General features: G+C 35.6%; 1 protein-coding gene across 5 annotated transcripts in view; it reads right to left on the bottom strand.

Moving 5' to 3' along the window:
* fra (neogenin protein frazzled) overlaps positions 1-10,731 on the bottom strand; it is a 535,028-nt gene extending 524,297 nt beyond the window's left edge. For all 5 annotated transcript variants that reach the window (XM_090412604.1, XM_090412608.1, XM_090412609.1 and 2 more), the window contains exon 1: positions 10,538-10,731. In XM_090412604.1, the coding sequence (XP_090268730.1) occupies positions 10,538-10,622 (85 nt within the window). In that variant the 5' untranslated portion in view covers positions 10,623-10,731. The remainder of the gene's footprint in view (positions 1-10,537) is intronic.
* Between the last annotated feature and the right edge of the window lie 9,267 nt (positions 10,732-19,998).

Raw genomic sequence — 19,998 nt, 5'->3', positions numbered from 1 at the left:
TGGTTGGCATTGAGAAAAATTTAAGAAGTGTAAGATAATAATTCTATTTTTCTATCAGTCTTTAACACATTACGTGGATATCAAAGGTCATCCCTTGCGTGCATCATTAAGGTCATTAATTTCTCAGCCCACGACACTGTGTTATGAGTTCTGCAACTTCTCGTAGTCATACACGCACGCACGCACACACACATTAACGGCAAGATCGGTCTGAGTTCAGGGTTATTGGAAATGTTTCCGGAAGAATCAAGATGGATACGCAGAAAGCTGAGGTATAATTCTCTAATATCTATAGGTCAAATTTAATTTATCCTCTTTTTAAGTATTCCTGGTTTTATTCCAAATAACAGACATCACTCGTGAGTTTATCTTTGTATCTACGATATACCACCCATGTGAAGGATCTCAAAAGTATACGGTGGAAACTATCAACCCCCAAAGCACTCTGTCCCAGATGGCAAGGCTGTAGCACTTAACAAAAATGGCGCTGATAAGGATATCTACACCGCTGACTCTTTTCAGGATTTGCTCTTTTTCTTCCTTTGTTCAATCGTTCAAGTAGTTGAGTATGTTCAGACAAAAGATCTATCAAAGTGACAAATTGGAGTTTGGTTTTTCAGCGACTGGTAGCTTCAAGGAAACCTCCAATCTGTCTTAGGAGAAGACACTTGCATCCCACTAATGTTAATCACGAAAACTTTGTCAAAGAAGAGATGACACTACAGGAATTCTTGGGTGAGGCATATTTTACTTCCCCCAACACACACTGGATGGTGGAATGTGTTGTGTAACTGTGCAGGGAGGACAAGGAATTCGCTGAAAAGTGACAGAAAAGAGGAAAAAAAATCAGCCTCTGTTGATCCCTCACAGTCTTGCTACACTTCTAACAAACCATGCAAAGAAAGACAGGGAAATTCCTTTCGGAGTCAGATACCAGAGGTCAATGAGTACTGGGTTCTCTCCCCCCCCCCTCAATGTTTACCAGGTGTGAAGATTTCGGAAAATTCGAATTGTGAGAATCCAGATTCCCTATAGTGGGATCAAAAGATCCCAAGATTTTACTATATATTAGAGAACCTCAAAATCGTTCATTAGATATAAATATGGCAATAAAAATGTCCCATTAAAAGAATTCTCAAAAAAAACTGCCTTAAATCTCCACATGGTCGAACAGCGGAATTCTAAATCTGTTTATAATTAAAACCATCGTTTGAAACATCCTCCCCACTCCCCCTGCTAACCATAATGCACCCGACTGGAAACTTCAAGAATCTAACAAACAACTCCCTGTTTCTCCCCACTCCGAGTTGGGGGAGAAGCTTGTAACGTCCCCAGGACACGCATGTTTTGCCACAAGCAACGTCTGACAGCTGTGCTAATCAGCACAGTATCAAGCACTTAAAATTCGCATTTACTGCGTGGAATCTATTGATTGCAATACCAAAGAGACAAATGAACTGCAGGAACTTTTCTTTACAGCAGTATCTAAATGCCAAACCTTGGAATGTTCACCGCTACAACTAATTATGATTAAATGAGTACACGGCAAATCGGGTGGAACTATTTCAATTATCACAAACAGATCGGAATTGTATATCCCATTGAGTTTTGTTCGTGTATTTGTTGAAATGCCATGTTGCGTTGTACGTCTGTGATAGAATTGTCAACCGTGAGTTGTTTGATAGTAGATGAGGGTAGCTTAAAGTGCATATCAGGTTAAACGTCTAGCAGCAGTCATAGATACAGTTTAACATGCAACAATCGTATTTGTATGCGGATAACGAAATCCAAACTTGGCATGTTGCCAAGTTGGATTTCTCGTTTGTTTTTGTCATTCGCGTATGTTGATAATGTCAAGAACAATGCCTTCGCGTTAAAATACGTTCTGATAGACTAAAAGTATACAACTTTTCACCAGTTCCATTTTTAAATACCGCTTAAACAAGCAGAAAAAACTTAACGATAATCACATCTGTCCACACGTTTTCTGTATTTTAAATACATGCAGATAAGCAACGACTCTAGCAGAGACAAATGGAGCAAAACCGTTTCATTTTTATACCAGAGGGTGCTTAGAGGAGGAAGAAACGGGGGAGGGAGTCCAAATGACGCTAACTTCCTTTCTCCTTCCATCTGAACGTTTCCCCCCCCCCCCCCTCACTCTCTCTCTTTTTTCTCGCGTCCAGCTACGAACATCTGGTCGAGACGAATAATGAGTCAAAACGAAAATTAGTGCCATATTCACTGAACTGCATTCTTTTAAACGCTTTTAGTAATGTATAAAATCTAAACCGACCACGACCAAAAAAGAACCCACTCACAATTCTGCTAACGGGTAGAAAATAGAATAACTTCATAGTTCACACTAATAAAAACCTGTCTGATATTTGCAGACGACGATTCTAGTTGTTAATTGCATTTTAGCATACATTGTAGAAATCTTTATCTGTTGCTATTCTGCTTTAGAACAGTGTTATTAATGTTCATTGCAAAAACAACAATACTTGGTTAGCAACAATTGATAAAATGCACGCTTTTAACAATGCATGCGCAGTTTAGATGATCGAAAGTATGTCTCGTGTTACAAATTACTATATAATTAAAGGGTTTACCTTAAATCACACTGTTATCGCACTCTATTTACTCATTGGCTTCAGTAAATGTACCACTGGTTTAATAATATTAAGTGTGTGGTGTGGATGCATAAAGCGCTCCAAACTAAAGATTTTATTTTTGTTACATCTCAGTCAAATATCACGGTGACATGACCAGCATCTACGAAAGGTTCACATAATACTGCCTACTGTCTAATTCACCACGTGGCACTTCAGAATGTTGGTTATCTGACGAGTCCTCTACAGTACACAATTTATCTCAGCGTGTATTCCCTACAGATGTGCAAAGAGGTTACATCGCATGCGACTCTTATCCCCCAGCCTACCGATCTGCTTCTACTCATTTCCACAGTCCATTCTGAAAGCCAGATAAGGTTTATCGCGGTTCGGTAGTGATTGAAGAGGGTGAGTAGTGGGTTGCTCCACTTTTCTTTATCTTCTCTCTGGTAGTTGAATCCTACAGTTCCCTAGTGGTGGTGGTGACAGAGGGAGGAGGTGGACAGTGTCTTTAAATGCCATTGGATTTACCGTGGTTAGTTTTCTTTAAGGGCACGTTCGGTTCCTATTTGTTTGAATTATCTGTTTGCTAATGTTCTAAGGCTGGTTTATCTCTCTCTGCAAGCTGAAAAGAAACATTTTTATTCTTTGTTAGGGAAAAAACTGTTGAACAGATTGCTCTATAAACGTCGAAATAAAGTCCGATAATAATAATAATTTTATTATTATTATAATTTGCTTTGATGTCAGAGCTTGAGACAGATGGAACTTTCTAGTCTCTTATTGTGGGGTCGGGCCTTGTTTCTAGAACGTGGGTACATTGAATGATCTGACGGGTCGTTTAAAGCCAAACGATTTCACAACTTTTTTTTTTTTTTCATATAGTAATGTCATCCGTTAAGACCCTCACTGTACGCTAGCATAAACAGAGAAATAAGAAATGCCCTTGCACTGGTTCGCTACTCAACTGTGTCCTGGTTTAGTTTCTGGGAAAAGTATGCAGTACACGAGGCGGTATGTTAACTCTCCAAGTGTGGGAATAAAGCAGACGACTTTAAGCGTGTGACGTCATCGTGGATAACAGACCATTTGAAAAGGAATGTGTTTAACGCGTTCCGAAAATTGAGCTTTCATTGTTGCTTTGTTTTAACGTTCGTTTGGTTCTAATGGCTTCTTCAGTTTTTTTTTTTTTTTTGATGGAAAAAATTGCACTTGGAAGTATCAATGATGAGAAAAAGAACAAAAAAGGTTGCGATTTGGAAAGAAATCATTCCAAAGAAGATATGTTAGGTACGTGTATTCTGTAGCAGACATAATTCGATCGATATTGCGTTTTACTTTCAGGAATGTATGTGTTTATTTTTCATTTTCTTCTCCGAAAAACGAACCCTCCAACTCTAAATGCAATAATTTTCAATAAAGCGATACGAAGACCCTTCTTGATCAATGTAAGGCAAGTACTACAGGGACAACCGGAATAATTTATGTTCATAGCCCTCGGTCTGTCCGAAATATTCAATTTCTTTTTTCAATAACGTGTTCACGATAATAAAAAGAAAAAAAATTCGTTTTTACAAAGGCCTTTCGCTTCGCCTGCTCCAACAAGCTTCCACCAACCGAAAAAATAACGACGAACTAGACGATATCTACACTCGAGCGACAGGGTTCATTATGAGGATAATCATTACTTGGAAAAATTTTTAAACTGCAAATTAAAAAGGTCTTGCACGAAAAAAAAGTCGTTGTAGACCTTATGTCACTGATTAATTGGGGAAAAAACAAATTAATTCTTGCTGATAAAAACATAAGTGAACAATATGAGTCAAACGATGGAATAGTGAATGAGATTCCTAAATATTGATTAGCGTGGCAAAAACGTCTCAGGCCTATGACTAACATCTGATGATAACATTCGTCTGATGTTATCGTTAGCGACAGAATAAAATCCATATATATATATATATATATATATATATATATATATATATATATATATATAAAAAATATATAAAAAAGAAATATATATATATATATATATATATATATTTCTTTTTTCTTAAAAGTGTTTTAATTACATATTTACATTGATTGTCAAATGGGAAGTTTCGTGTTAAAAGTGCTTTCCTAATGGTATATGGGTTACAAGTGTTAGATTCAGAAACAGAAATTTTCAAACAGAGATTCTCAAAAAGAGTGAGATATCCCAAGTGTTTAATCAGTGGGAAAATAACCCAAATTGCTGGCCTAAGAGGCGCCACTGTAGTTCTAGGACAGTCTATCAAGAACGAGATCGCCGTCGTCTGAAAATGCTTTACGGACAAATACAACTTCCTATGTGGAAGCAATTGACCGACGCATTTGATGAAGACTGCTCGCCACCCACATCTCACCAAACTATGCGCAGAGAATTGAAGAGGATCGGTATTGGCAGTCGCTAAAGGAGGCACAACACGCTATTAAATATAATTCAGTGGCCCGTATGTGTACTAACTTAGGTTCGTAAGTTTAAGCCTAACTTATATATCACACAAAAGTGAAATCTATATGCGGGCCAAATATTTTTATTGCAACAAGCATGGACAAGATCAAAACAAATTGGAAACTGTCATTATTTTACTGTTGCATATTGTACCCTATCGCGACTTCTGTTTTTTTTTTTTTTTTTTTTTTTTTTTTTTTTTTTTTTTTTTTTGCTAGGCTCAATGGCCTGTACTAGCAGCAGAGTAACTTGGCTTCTTATAAACTTGCACAGGGAGATTAGATTATTCCTATCAGCATTGTTTACTATGGCTGTAAGATGCGTATTCTACTCTGGCCAGTTGCCTAAAGAACAAACCTTACCCTCCATTTGGGACTGGCTAAGTCGCCTTCAGTCCTAATAAGGGCTCTTCGCGTCCTAGACGGGATTCGAACCCAATACAAGAATATCGACTGAGCGAAGGAGATTCTACGTAGTATCACATATTACTCTTATATGATCGCAGTATTATTAAGAGGATATATTGTAAAATTTGGAAACCATCGCCAAAAACAGATCTGACCTATGCGTTGCTATGTTTGGGATTTATCATTAACTACTTTGTTAATAACCACAAGTATTCTGGATATCTAAACGTGTAATCTGAATTAATTTCCGCTACACAAAAGCGACAAAATTTTGTCACTCCTGCAGAGGATCTACCAGAGATGCAACGACGGGAAACAATATGAGTATAATGGTGACACGTGACTCGCACCGCTAAAGTTTGAGCACGTAATGAAATGTGGCTGTCTTGCTGTGCCGAACATTCCTTTGCGAGTGTGTTGGGAACGTGGCACCGCTCTGTTTCTTTGTCACGGCTTTCTCTTAAGAAGTCTGCTACCTTATTGCTGTGTTGGATCGTTTATTACGCTGGCGGAGCTCTATCCAAGCATGTAGAGACTATAATTAGATAATCATGTGATCAGTTTCGTCTTGGATTCATGAATACGTAAAGTTAATATATAACGTGGGAAAACTGCGCTTGATTTATTATTTCCATCTACGCACTGTGGACATCTGTAATTTGGAGATAAATTCGTTTAGTTTACGGTAACGTAATCTTGAAGTGTTATTAATTTTTTTTTTTTTTTTTATTAAATTCAATGAAAGGAAGAGGATCTGTGGTTTTTATTACTGTTTCTATCGCCTTCTCCACCAAACGTAAACGCTAACCTGTTAAAAAAAAAAAAAAAAAAAAAAAAGGAAAGAAAGAAAGAAAAAGAAGGCTTTTGGATGTTTCCGGTTGCTATAATTTCCCTTTATTAAAAAAAAAGGGGGGGGGGGGCAGTTCCACTCTCAATGTCTCTTAAGTTTCCGCAGGTGCCTTCTTGATTCTCAGAATATTTCTAACTAAATTTATTAATATAACATCTTTAACGTTTACAGGACAATCTATAAGATTTTTAACTGCAATTTCGGGGACTTTTATTATATAAAAACGTGTAGAAATAATCATTACAATATAAGTAAAACGAATAATTCCAGTTAGGCTTAGGATCATCTTCCTAAAGATCTACGCGAAAAAGATGGCTCAGAAAGCGCAGAACAACTATTGACTCACAAAGAAACATTCCTGAATTTACATTTTTAGATGCGTGTCATAACACACGTACCATTTTAGCATCGATTTATTCTTCCATCTGTTTGTATGCCTGTAATAGAGTACTCTGGCTAGACGAAGTTTGGTGAAATTTGGTATTTGGCGGGACAAGTACCGACGATTTACGTACCCTTTGTTTTAATGCGAACATTTAGCACTAAAATTGTATAAAATGATCATAATGACAGCTTTAGTGTAACTGCTTTTATAATGGTATCCAATGAGGAAAAAAAATCAAATAAATCCAAACTTTAGAAACAATCGTAACTAAAATGAATTATTTATGGGTTAGTAGCCCACCGACTACAAGCTAAGTTCAAGTTGACACAAAGCACTTTGTTGGTTTGATTCCCCCCCCCCTTTCTAACTCTTTTAACTGCCGCCGCTTTTTCTATTCCTGGAAAGCTGACCATCACCATTCAAACTAGTGGGAGGTTCGTCTCACGACCTGATGTTTCTGTCAACGCAGTTCAAGGACATTAATAGAGTCACATCACACGCGCACAGCGATGCAAAGATAATAATCGGTTTGGAAACAATGAAGTGTTGTGTCTCCCCTAAGAAATGGGAGGGAAGAAGAATGTTTCGGTGAATGGACATGATGGCCGACACATCTTCGAAGGTCCATTGGTTTATTACTGAGGAAGCTTTCGGCTGACTGTGTCGGGAAATTCCTACGACTCGGAAAATATTTTTAACTTATGTCTGGCAGCGCTCTGAAGGAATCGTGCAAAAATCGATGCGACACACAACACACGACTAATGTCACCTGTAAATTCGATTACCAGCACGTGACCAACTCGACTGAATATTTAACGAGGTTCACTACACTGTCTGACCGTCCAGTGGAGAGCCAACAATATAGCGAGCTTTTGAAAAAAAGAAGAAAAAAATGTATTTTCTTTTACATTTTTTTCTGCTGAACATCTTACGTCACCGGTTTTTATGCCGAATCGAAACTCATTCTCTTTTAATCGGATTTGAACACGTATTGGTAGTTTAATGAGCACGCAAACTAGATCATTTATTACTTAAATTAAGGGGATATTAAATCCCACAAGTTTTAAAAAAGAATAAGAAACTCAAAGATTGGAATCAGAGAGTTTCTTGCCGAATATAGTAAACTATAAAGTATCGGCGACACTAGCGTTAGCCAATGCAAGTAATCCTAGTACGTAGTACAATACCGGACGACTCGTTGCAAAGGTGGGGGAAGTTCAGATCGCTATTTTTAGGTATTTTCCATAATGTAAAAACACATTTCCTAGGAAATGTATGCTGTTATTACATTATGGAGGGAGGTCACTACCCAGACCGGTTTCAGCCTTTTTTGAGGCTTCAATGCAAAGGGAAAAACAGATCGATTGCAACTTGTGGGATTTAATATCCCCTTAATTTAAGTAATGTTTTCATTGCCGAAATGAAGCTTATTAGCTCTTTATACTTAAGTAACTTAGATAATTTATTTTTAAAATTTCTAATTCAAACTCTTTGAAGAAACGAAAAATGGTATTAATATTAAATAGGGAATTTTTAAGTTTAGTTCAGCTGACGGGGGGGCTTTAGGAGATCGAATTGAATTGTGAAATGTTCATTGTGGCTTTTAACATATGTGAAAATGAAATATCTTGCAATTCACATTACAACATAATACGAAATATTCCATTCTAAATTGAATTTATATGCGCGTGTTCGAATAGCGTCCTTGTGATTGTTCTTCACACATTCATCCATACAAATATACTTCACACATTGTGACCTACTCTCTTGAAATGGACTGAGTGACGATGGGAGAAGCAGACCCAACCTCTTCCGCAATGGGGGAGGCCTTCATCCACCAGAGGGGATGACAAAAGTTGATCATCATCATATAAAGATTTTTATAAAGTACGATAAACACAATGAGTTATTTGTTTTAAAAAAAAAGTGTTGTAGTCAAAATACAGAAGTGTGGTGGTGGTGAGGGGGGGGGATGTGTGCAAAAAAAAAAAAAAAAGAACGAGAAAGATGGTTAAAAACATATCCCCAACTAGATTTAACTTTGCATTGTTTTCAATGATCAAGCACATCATCAACAGCTTCTTTCTTAATTAAAATATCGCAAATTAAATTTAATTCCAAACCTAAAAGTTTTATTGTTTGATGCATTCCAACTTGTGACTCAAGGCAGAGTCTGTGAGCCCATTGTGACCTACATTGTGGTCTGCTGTGCTGAGATGCAAAAGATAAATGCATTTAATTAGAATATTAATAATGCAAAGGGAAAAACAGATCGATTGCAAGATTATATTACGCAGAATGAAACACAAGATAGTCAGATGGAAATATGGGTTCAAAATTGTTGGAGATCCATTCAACTAGAAATAGTTTAAAATAGATAAAAAAAAAATCTCTCTTAGTTAACTGGAAAGAAAGTAGGAGTTTCGTGATGAATGTACAAATCAACTGGATTTTCTGGAATTATAAGGAGTTCAATAATGTATTCTACTTAGTTTATCTTCGTGAAATTTCGACACACATGACTACGAGATCGACAAATAAAATTCTGGAAAGCAAGCACTGAAAAGACTTCATTGTCTAAAGATGGTATCGAGGAGGGTAGAGAATTAAATGGTTGAATGTTATGGGGGTTGAAACTTTCATGAACTAGTTACAGCAAAAAGAAATAAACACATAAAGTAAACAACCAATAGATACAAAAAATAATAAAAAAAAAATACAACATAACATTACTCCTAATAACTATATGGACCGCTTTTTTTCTTTTTTAGTGGTGGGGGAGGTTGACGATATTATGGCTTAATGATAATACAAGACATCAGGAATGATCTAATTACCACTGGTAGGGTGGCGAACTAGTGTCGATGAGTAATACCAAAAAAGCAACTAATGAATAACGTGTAATAATGGCAGTCATTAGTTGCTTTTTTGGTATTACTCATCGACAGGGTTCAGTACTAATTTTTATTGTCTTAACGTCAACTTGGTATGAAGCAATACAGTCTTATCTTTGTTATCTACTTTACAATTCAGAAACATACGCCATTTGATAAGCCGGTGCTGATTTAATAATCATGAGTAAACCCCAAATGGTTATTTCTATGTTTTGCTTGCATTTACACGTCTTAAGGTCAACGTGACATGACACACAAGATGTGATAGAGCGAACGTTCGCAATGTCTTTGGAATCGCAGATGTTTCACCAGTGCAATTCTGAATTATTAATAGTGTGAAAGGGCAAATAATAAACTACTTCAAAAATGCGTGGTTCAATCGCAGCCAAGTCCATTTAAATGATTCAATAAAGAAATATTAGTTTCTAACAAAGAAAACGACATAAAAAATTTCAACAATGTGATCCGTTGCTATGAGTTACTAGAGATCATCAACAATGATATAACAATATGTAACGGCCTAATATATTGGCTATTATTATTGAGTCTACAATGATAATGAAGATGGAGATAATAAAAAAAAAAAAACGATTTAAACTGCAAAATGTATAAAATCTAAAAGATAAGTTTTAAACTTGGCACAATGTTAAAATGACGTATAAAAATAACATCGAAATGAAAATATTAATGTCGAGTTGAGCCATCTATAGTTTAGTATTCCTAAACATAAAATGTGGCACATGGCCGATGATACATTCAAGGAAACCTTTCCAAGATCTGTTTACAAGCTCTAGTAGACAAGCGATAAGGAGAGTGGAAAGATGCGCAAACGTAGGGGTACAATAACCTACGGTTAGACACTGAAATAGAGGCCACATGTCAAAAGCATAACACTGGAGCAAGGCCTTACCTAGAACACAGGCTACAAGGGCGAGTATCACCAATCCACACGCCAGGCACTCGGCTTTCCTTCGCTCTCTCACCAACGCTGGCATCTTGAAGATAAGCTCTGTTCTCTACGATGTTTTCAATCCGTTCCACATTTCATTTGGTCAGTCCGCAGCAACACAGCTTAGGAAACAAATCACACACATATACACACAGAAAAAAAAACCACCACCACAACAAGCAAGCGGACCCCTCACGACCAATCACATTGTTACTGTTCGGGAGAGCCAGCAAGCAGCACACTAAACCTAAACAACAGAATGCAGCGCTTGGCGTCGCTAGAAGCCAGTGAAAAATGGCGGCGCGAGGATTGCCAAGCGGCGTTTGCCTTTCGACCAATCAGATTCGGTATTCGTCAGGAATGCCGCTTAGATTTAAAATCATTTCTCTTTAGGGCACCGGAGTTTGTACGAACACTACAGTCGAGTTTGTGAAAAGGGAACTGGGAATAAAACCAGAAAAAGGAAGACCTAACTGGAGTACGCCAACTAGTCGAACAACTTGACGATATTCTGGAGGTTTAAGAATCATTAATTAAATAAATAATATACAGTTTATAGATTTTATTAGTATTATTATTTAAGAGTGAGGGATCGCAATATTCATGATTGCTATCCGAATTTCAAATATTATTCTTTTTTTCCGTAACTTTAACTAAGCCTACATTCATCGGTGTTAACATACAGAAATTCAATAGATGTTTATTTATTATTTTTTTTTTTTTTAGTAAAGAATGACTTGTTAACTTCGGCCCATTATTTCAAACAGCACAAAATAATTATAAAATAATAAATTATTTGAAAAGTGAAAAAAAATGCAATGACATTTAATCTGTTTCGCTAATTACCAGACATGTTTAGAGATATTTAAGAAGAAGAAGAAACAGAATACGACATAATACTGTTTTGATGCCAAGTTAAGGCAAAGTTTTGAGATGTCGTTTACTAAGTTACCAGAACACTTGTACTCGAGAATTGCACCCGTGCTGCCATCTATCAGTGGCATGTAGCATAACTTCCATTTCTCATTACTAAATCATATATTTATTATTAGTATTATTGAAACTATAAATTGGGAGAATCTATAAAGTATAATTTATAATGTAGATTATTAAATTGGATCGCTTGTTGAATGTATAATTAATAATGATTATTATAAGTAGGAATAATATTTCCGTGCGGCAATTGGGAAGCCCCCATAGCTCTGTTGGTGTAGACGAGCCGTTTGTATGGAAAGACACGGATTCGAACCCGTCTATGACGTGATGAACCTTTATCAGGTGTTTTCAATCGAATAGTGAGTTAACCGGTCTCATGCGGAAGCAGTGGGTTTTCCTAGGGATTGCTGAGGTTTTTCAAATCGGCCTCGTGAACACCCAGATCTATAGGCATAAATAATTATCTTGCCCTTCTCTTATCTTAAATTATTATTATTATTATTATATCTTAGCCTTAGGTGATACAGCAGAGGTGAGACGCGAGGGCCGCATTATTTAGACATTTCGCCTGCGATTGGTAAAGTAAAAAATAAAAATAAAATAAAAATAATACAAAATTAAAAGTACAAAAACAAGATTTGTACTTCCAGAAGGTGAATTCAGAGTCCTAAAAAGGGTAATAATGTAACATCATCATTATACTCTGGGACCGGGAAACCCTTCCGGTCACGGATGAAAACATCTCCTGTCTCATGTGTAACTGAGGAAGGCGAGGAAGGGATGTTTTGCTCCTGGGATTTTTCATCCCACAGCACAGACATACGAACTGGCCAAGGGACATACGCTATTTACAGACCTGCATAATTAATCTGCATAATCTGCAGATTAATTCTATCTGCAGATTATGCAGATAGAATTAATCGCTCTATGAGTGTATTAATTAGGTTTACCCCAGGTTAACTGGCTGTGACAGGCCATCGGGATTCAACATTTAAAAGGAAGATCAGAGGAACCGTGCTGGGAAGGGAAAGGAAACTGCTGGGCTCATTGCGCGATTTGTGAAAAGTGTTGACACCTTTGAATATGGTTTCATGACACATGTTGGAGAATTAAAAAGGATGCGTAATTTATTACACCTTCACGAATTTTTAACTTATAATATATAATATATAAAACGCTAAAGTGATAAACTTAATTAATACTGTGTGGCAAAATTAATGATTAATTTTGGATTTCTGGATGCGTTGAAAGGCATCCAGAAGTAGAAGGCATCCACAGATGTTCATCCACCCCATCTTTAAAGCCGCGAAACTACTCGAAAAACTCATTCATGGTTCACTGCACCGTTTGCAAGTTTAATTTTCGTGTATTTTAATTGCTGTCTTGTAAAGGTTTATGGAAATGTTTAACAAAAAAATAAAATGCGCTCGCTAACATCATCATTTTCAAGGTTAGAAAACCAATATCTCGAAATTTTCGGATCCTAAAAATTTTGAAATGTTTAAAAATTGTTTGTTCCCAAGATCCTATTATCAAACAATAATTAGAAATTTTATTTTAGAATAATCTACCAATGACTACAGTGAAATTGTCATACAATTTACCATTAACATTACTGACAGGATGGGTGAAGCACTAGTGCTTTTCATATTCCCCTTTATCTGTAATGAGAGTTGTTTGGGAATGGGAGGTTTGTGAGCAGTTAAGCTCGCCCTCTGAGGGCAGTTGTGATCAGTTGAGAGAAGAATAGCTTTCGGTCTTTTGTGTTTGTAGTAATCAGTCTCATTGTAATTGACAGCTTGTACGATTAGTGGGTTTGAATGTGAACTTGACTTCACGAAGAATTTTTCTGCAAGATCACGAAGAAGGGAGGAGATGTATGGAGTGCCGGTTTGTCGGTGAATTTCTGATGAACCACGGTGCATCCAGGATCATCCTAAGGCATTTGTTTTGGATTCTGTGATTTCGAAATGTTTGATCTTGAAGTGTGACTCCATGCTGGTGAGGCGTAGGTAATGACTGGGCGTATTACCATCCGGTAAAGAAGCAATTTATTATGTAGGTTCAATTTGCTCTTGCGGATTGTCATACAAGTTCTTAAAAGAACTGGGCGACGGACTGAGTCCTTGACTCTTTATCCCGTCATCTGAATGAAGAAAATCTGTGTGAATGGGGTGTTATTCGGCTAAAAAGCTCTAGTCATGGCTGGGTAACGGCAACAGTCGAGCCTCAGTTAGAACTTCATTGGCTACAGCATTGCCATTTATTACCATGGATATTTTTACTCCCACCCTCGGATTGTCATACAGTCCTTATAAGGACTGGCTTAAAGGGGCGAAGCAAGAATGCTTTTCATATTCCCCGTTATCTGTAGAGGACAGTGTATGGATAAGGTGTTAATGAGCTATTAAAGCTCTGATCATGGCAGGAGGGTAACAGCAATAGCCGAGCCTCAGTTAGAACTTCATTAGCTACAGCATTGCCATCCATTACCCTCCTCTCGATTGTCATACAGTTTGTTTGTAAAATTTATATATTCATGACTCATTAATAAAAAGAAAAGGTTTGTTCAATATATTTATGAAAACATTATTAAATTTCTTATATTTTTTAAAATTAATTCTATATTTCTTTTTTATTTTAAAGAGGAAATAAGAAATGTATTAAAATAATTATCTATTTCAATAAAAAATAATTTTTAAAACAGCTGCTTGAAATTAAATAAATAAACAGCAGCTTATTTGATATTGCTGTTTATTAAGGTAATTATTATTAAATCATTTAATACTTAGTATAATGTTAATATATTACATAAATAATTGAAATAAATAAATATATATTTATAACTTTCACTATATAACTATTGCGTCTGAGTAAACATAAAAGGCATTTCCAATAAAACTCTTGTACCTGAGCACAGACCTACAAAGAATACCAACTTTAGTATAATAACCAATTGTAATAAATTAATTCTTTCCTAATATTTATATTTATCTAGGCTTTGTTTAAATTTGTAAATTTGTTTTAAATGCATTGCCAGAACCCAATCAGTGGCATACTCATTCAACATCACTCCCTGTATTCTTTCCCCTAACTATCCTTCTAATCACTTCAGTGATTTTCCCTTAATGTAATATTTCCTCAGTTCGTAAATAAGACAAGTACACAGTATGGTAACGAATGTCTTACTAAAATGAACTTAGTTCAGTGTCTTACGATATATAATGTCCAAGCTATTTCCTGCATCTAATCCCTTAGTTCGAATGTCATAATAACTAAGTTTATTAACTGACTTACGCTTAATGAAACCGTTTTGTAGTTCGCTTATAATCTTATTGTCATCTAAATTTTCCCACAAAAGATGCTAAAGTTATCCGCCTCTTGTCGTTTCCTCACATCGTGTTCTGACCCTCCTTTATGGATTTAGGATAACATTTGCCGTTCTCCAATCCCCTGAATCCAACAAAGCCCTCATTAAAGTTAACGGTTTAGTTCTCTTTCGTTGCTTGACATAGCATGATGGGATGTAATCCGTTTGTTTTCGAAGGCTGATTAAATTTCATGTTTGCTTTTTTTTTTTTTTTTTTAAGTTCATTCTCACCAAAATATCTTTGAATTCACTACCTACACAAAGTAGTTTACTAGCTTTATTTATACTCACCATCTTTTCTTAGGAAGTGGTCAATTAGTTTATCGCTTGGCTTCTACCATCTAAAGGACCAATGCAATTTATACCTTTCTCTTTTATAAAAATGCATAGAAATCCTTATCCTTTGTTGCCAGAACTTTTTCTCTGCCATTGTTAGTCTTATTCATTTAGTAGCGTTCTTACAAAGGACTTTATAATTCTCATGGCTAAACGACTCTTCTCGAAGTCTATAATTATTCCCATGCTGATTTCTTTTTTTTTTTTTTTATTTGGTTTATCGATTTTGTTGTCATCGATTTCAAATTATTTCTAGAACGATATGTTTTGAATTGTCAATTTTAATATTGCGCAAAATCAGATTTTATAATGAAATCTGAATTATCATTAAACAGGCATTTCCGTATAGAATCTAACTTTTTGTTTTAACCCATCAATAACATGATCCCACGTACTCGCGTTACCCTCTATCGTATCTACTGATTATGTAGATAGGATAGAGAGAGAGAGAGAGCGATAATATTAAGAGTCTTGAATATCAAGATGACATCCTGTCTCTCTGGATTTGTTAAATTGATCATTAGCTCAAATTCGCCATTTATATAATGTAATGCATGTTATTCCGATGAATTTGGGAAAAGTATAACAGCGATAATCCAAGGGATCTTTGTCTCTCTCACAACATCCTTTAAGGACGTGCATAATTGTATTTATGTTCAAATCATAGCCACTTGCATTTTTGTTACTAATAATTTATAACATTTTACACAATGCACAAGCTTGAACTTTCTTCGTATTTCACGAAGTTATTTCTATCATATATCATATATAAATTTATTACAACAATTTTTAATAATATTAAACTATGATAAAAATGAAAACGTGTCTTAAATTTTTATCAATATATTTAAAAATATATAGAATTAAGAAAATTATTCTTTCATTTTTTAAATAAAATTATAGATACAATATTATTTTTAATAAAATTTAATAGATAATGAAATGTACGCTAATTATCAGGGTTAGATATCCATGATTTTAGCGACTTTTCAGGATATTAAAAAAAATGAATATTGGATTTAACTTTGCGAACGTGTTTCGACTTCAATGTCCATAGATAACATTTGAAACCTTCCTGAAAAATTAAAAAAATTGTGAACCGTTCTATTGTATAATCCGTTTATCCTAATAATTAATTTAGTCCAGACAAATGAAGCGTAGTAGGTGGTTTGGTAATTTGCATAACAATGTAACGTGAGAATTTTTTTTAAGTTATTACCCCAAAAATTTAATTTCCTTTTTAATATAGCTAAAGAAAAGAGAATTAATTTTCGACCATAATTGCGGGCCCAAATGATTCCTCATTCTTACAGCAAATGCGTGGAACGCGTCTTATGAATATCATGTATGACTTGTTTTGTGCGTTTACCTTGTACATGATCATATAATTCTCAATTGTATAAACATATCTTCTGTCCCGCGTTATAATACACGGGGGGGGACACATACGAGCGAGTTCTCTTGGTTGTTATTATTTGTGTGTAATGTGTACCAACTTTCCAACCTGCTGTGAACAGCGGATGCATTCCACCGAGGAAGGGTGTGCAGAATGGGGAACCATTTACTAAAATGCATTCCATCGAAAGCTCCGAAATGTCAAAATTAGCTTTGGAAGGCGAACTGCTGTGTCGTTTCGTAACAGGAATGCTATAATGACATCAAAGAGACTGATATTCGTTTGGGATCGGATCCATATGTTTAATGTTTGTGTGCATAGAATATTTACACGAAGTTAGAAGAATTCTGTGTAATATTTGAGAAGTCCGTCTAGATGAAGTTTACAGCGAAAGTTCAGTAGTCGTCTGGCAGTAAGCACTGGGATTCTACATTAAAGATTTATAACAGAAGGCTAGTAGGTTGATCGTCTCTCATTCTTATGTCGACATGCTTTAATCAGAAAAATTAATACAATACCATATATTTTTCCTAAAATCTTAACCAGATTCTTTTTTTTAACGTTTTTGTTATTAAAAATATACTTTCTGCTGTGGTGTGTTGGAAGGTTATGTTTGTATATCACTGCTTACACAGTAATGAATAGATAGTTGACGACCAAGTGGCTCTTGGACGCATATGAATGGTGTTGAGGGATTCTTCTCATTGCACACAGCCGCAGTTTAGAGCTGCAGTTTCCCAAGACGAAGGGATTACTTTATCGTTAACAGGATACTTCAGTTAGATGTGCCGGACAATGTGGGTCAGTCACAGGAGAGGTAATTTTCCGACAAGCAGAAATTTGCATATATGATATGAGTGGATGAGTATTTGGGTGGGTTTCTCTGTACGTCGGAATCTAGTTTGGTCATTCTACTCTCGTAAGGCAGATTCCAGATATTTTCTCGAATGTGAATGATTCTCTGATGAAGCTGCTCCCTTTGACCGTTGGATTGATATTTTTCCTTACCCATGCTCGAGGAGCGGAGTATCTGGAGGTATTATTGGATTTCAAGTAATACCACAAGCAGTGGATCTTCTACTACTGATTGTTGAATGCCCGCTCAAAATGTGGTCTCAAGTATGACCACGCGAAAGACAAATTTGAAAACTGTTGTCTTTTCAGGCAACATCTTGTATTCGAAATTTTATAGTCTTTGGGAGAGGTGTTACATGAGACTTGGTGATGGGAAAGAAGAGCAGCTCATCTGTATTTGGGCATGCAGAAAAGAAGAGCTGCATAACTGTGTTTGGATTCGTTATCATAGTGTTATGGAAGAGAAGCCCAATGAGAATTTCAGGAAGAAAGGCTGCCTTCTCTGATGTATGTTGCATATTTAAGTTCTCCCACTTTTGAAGAACATCTCTGTAAAAGGTAGTTAGATGTTTCGCACCTGAGTTGTCATTCTCCAGGAAAGGAAAATATCCCTGGTGGCAAAACAGATCTTCGTTCTCTTTATATAGCTTTTTGATACGTTGAATATTGAAGAAAAACGGGCTACACAAGATTCTTACCTCGTAGTCAACAAGCCTTGTTCTAACTGTGAAGATGTAGATGGTACTCAGTGTATGAGAGCTAATTGGTTTTATTCCGCATAAATCGCTCGATCTCGGATTCAATATGTTTAATTAATTGTTCCTGGGGAGCTAGAATCTATAACGTATCCCAGAGCACATTGAAACTGTTTGGCTAATAATTATTACTCTCTCTCTCTCAGATGCATTGCATCTGAGAGAGAGAGAGAGAGAGAGAGAGAGAGAGAGAGAGTGTGTGTGTGTGTGTGGAGCAGAGTTGGATTAGACTATTTGGATTTCCGACCAGAGGCCAGAGGATATCAACTAACTAAGATTATGAAGCCAGTTATTATGCCTGTAATTGCGTGTGTTCTCCAGCCGAGTCCTGTTTTTCGGGATGATCCCCCTCCTTATATATATATATATATATATATATGTAATTCAATTTAGAACTTTAAAATTTAGAATTAGCACTGAATTTAATTCTAAATACTTTAATGTTGTCTTTAAGAAGATAGTATTAGAAATTAATCTCTAAAATGAATGACTTAGAGTACTCATCTCAAATTCTCGATTTTTCTGACATAAATTAAGAATGGACAAACGTGAGCAATTGATAAAACAAATAGCCGAAGATTTTCTTGGAACAAAGACAAAGAATAAAAGAAGAAGAAGAAGAAGAAGAAGAAATGGAATTACGGCATAAAGCAGCCAAAGAAGAAAAAGAATCGAAACTATCAGATCCTTACAGAACGAAAAGATATATTACAAGAGAAAGGAATAATAAGAAAAGCTTTCCATGAATCTTGAGATGAAATAAGTGATGTAGCAGAAATTTTAGGAATTTCAAAAGAAGAATTTTACGAGTAACTTTATTATGATCTTTCTTTTCTGCTAGGTGCTAATAAAGTTACTTGGAAATGGTATCCATTCTTCTTTAGAAATTCCTAAAATTTCTGCTACATCACTTATTTCATCTCAAGATTCATGGTAAGCTTTTGGAAAATATATTGATACAAGAGAAACAAATATATTGATAGTTCTTTTAAAGTGAAATTCTTGAATTTCTTAAGTGGCTTTTGGATTAACTTCAGTACACCCGAAGAATGGAAAAGATTAAAATGCTTGCGATATATTTCTAAAGAAGATAAACATCAATCTATATGAAAATTATAAATTTATTACTTTATTAAATCCAGAATATAAATTATATGAGATCCTGTTTATCTCACTTTATTCTGAAATCTGAAATTACTGTTTCAAAAGTAAATTATACTTGGCAGGTCGTGGGGCTTAAAGGCTAAGTACCGCGAATTATTATTTTTATTATATAACTGATATAGTACGATTAAAAATAAATGAGTTGTCAGTATTGCTTACAGTTTGTTATGAACAGCCATAAACAGATGGTTTCGGTCAACTACGAGATGCTACCGTAACCAAAGATAGATATACTATAGCAAAAATAATTGAAGCATTTTACTCAATATCATACGAAGATGACGAATCAAATGCAGAAGATAACTACGAAATAACAAGCTCAACAGATTCTATCAAAAGAAGTTATGTGGAGCATCCAAAGCTTGCAAAATGGAAAACCTGCAGATGAGGATGCAGAACTTTTATAGCTGAACTTTTAAAAGCAGGTGGGGAAATGATCTACAAAATCTTCGCAAAACTATTTCCCTTATTTCTGAAAAAAATGATGTATCAAGAACATGGAAAAAGGCTACGCATTTTTCTGATACACAAAAAAAGCGAAGTAGAAGACTTGACGAGGAGCCTTCGTAGCTCAGTCGGTATAGACGAAACCCTTTGGTCGGAAAGACCT

Source organism: Typopeltis vanoorti, chromosome 23 (genome assembly GCF_054136105.1).
Source record: "Typopeltis vanoorti isolate ZY-2024b chromosome 23, IOZ_Tvanoo_1.0, whole genome shotgun sequence".
Lineage (NCBI taxonomy): Eukaryota > Metazoa > Arthropoda > Arachnida > Uropygi > Thelyphonidae > Typopeltis > Typopeltis vanoorti.
Note: the sequence above shows the minus strand (reverse complement) of the source record. Positions and strands in the feature narration are given on the sequence as shown.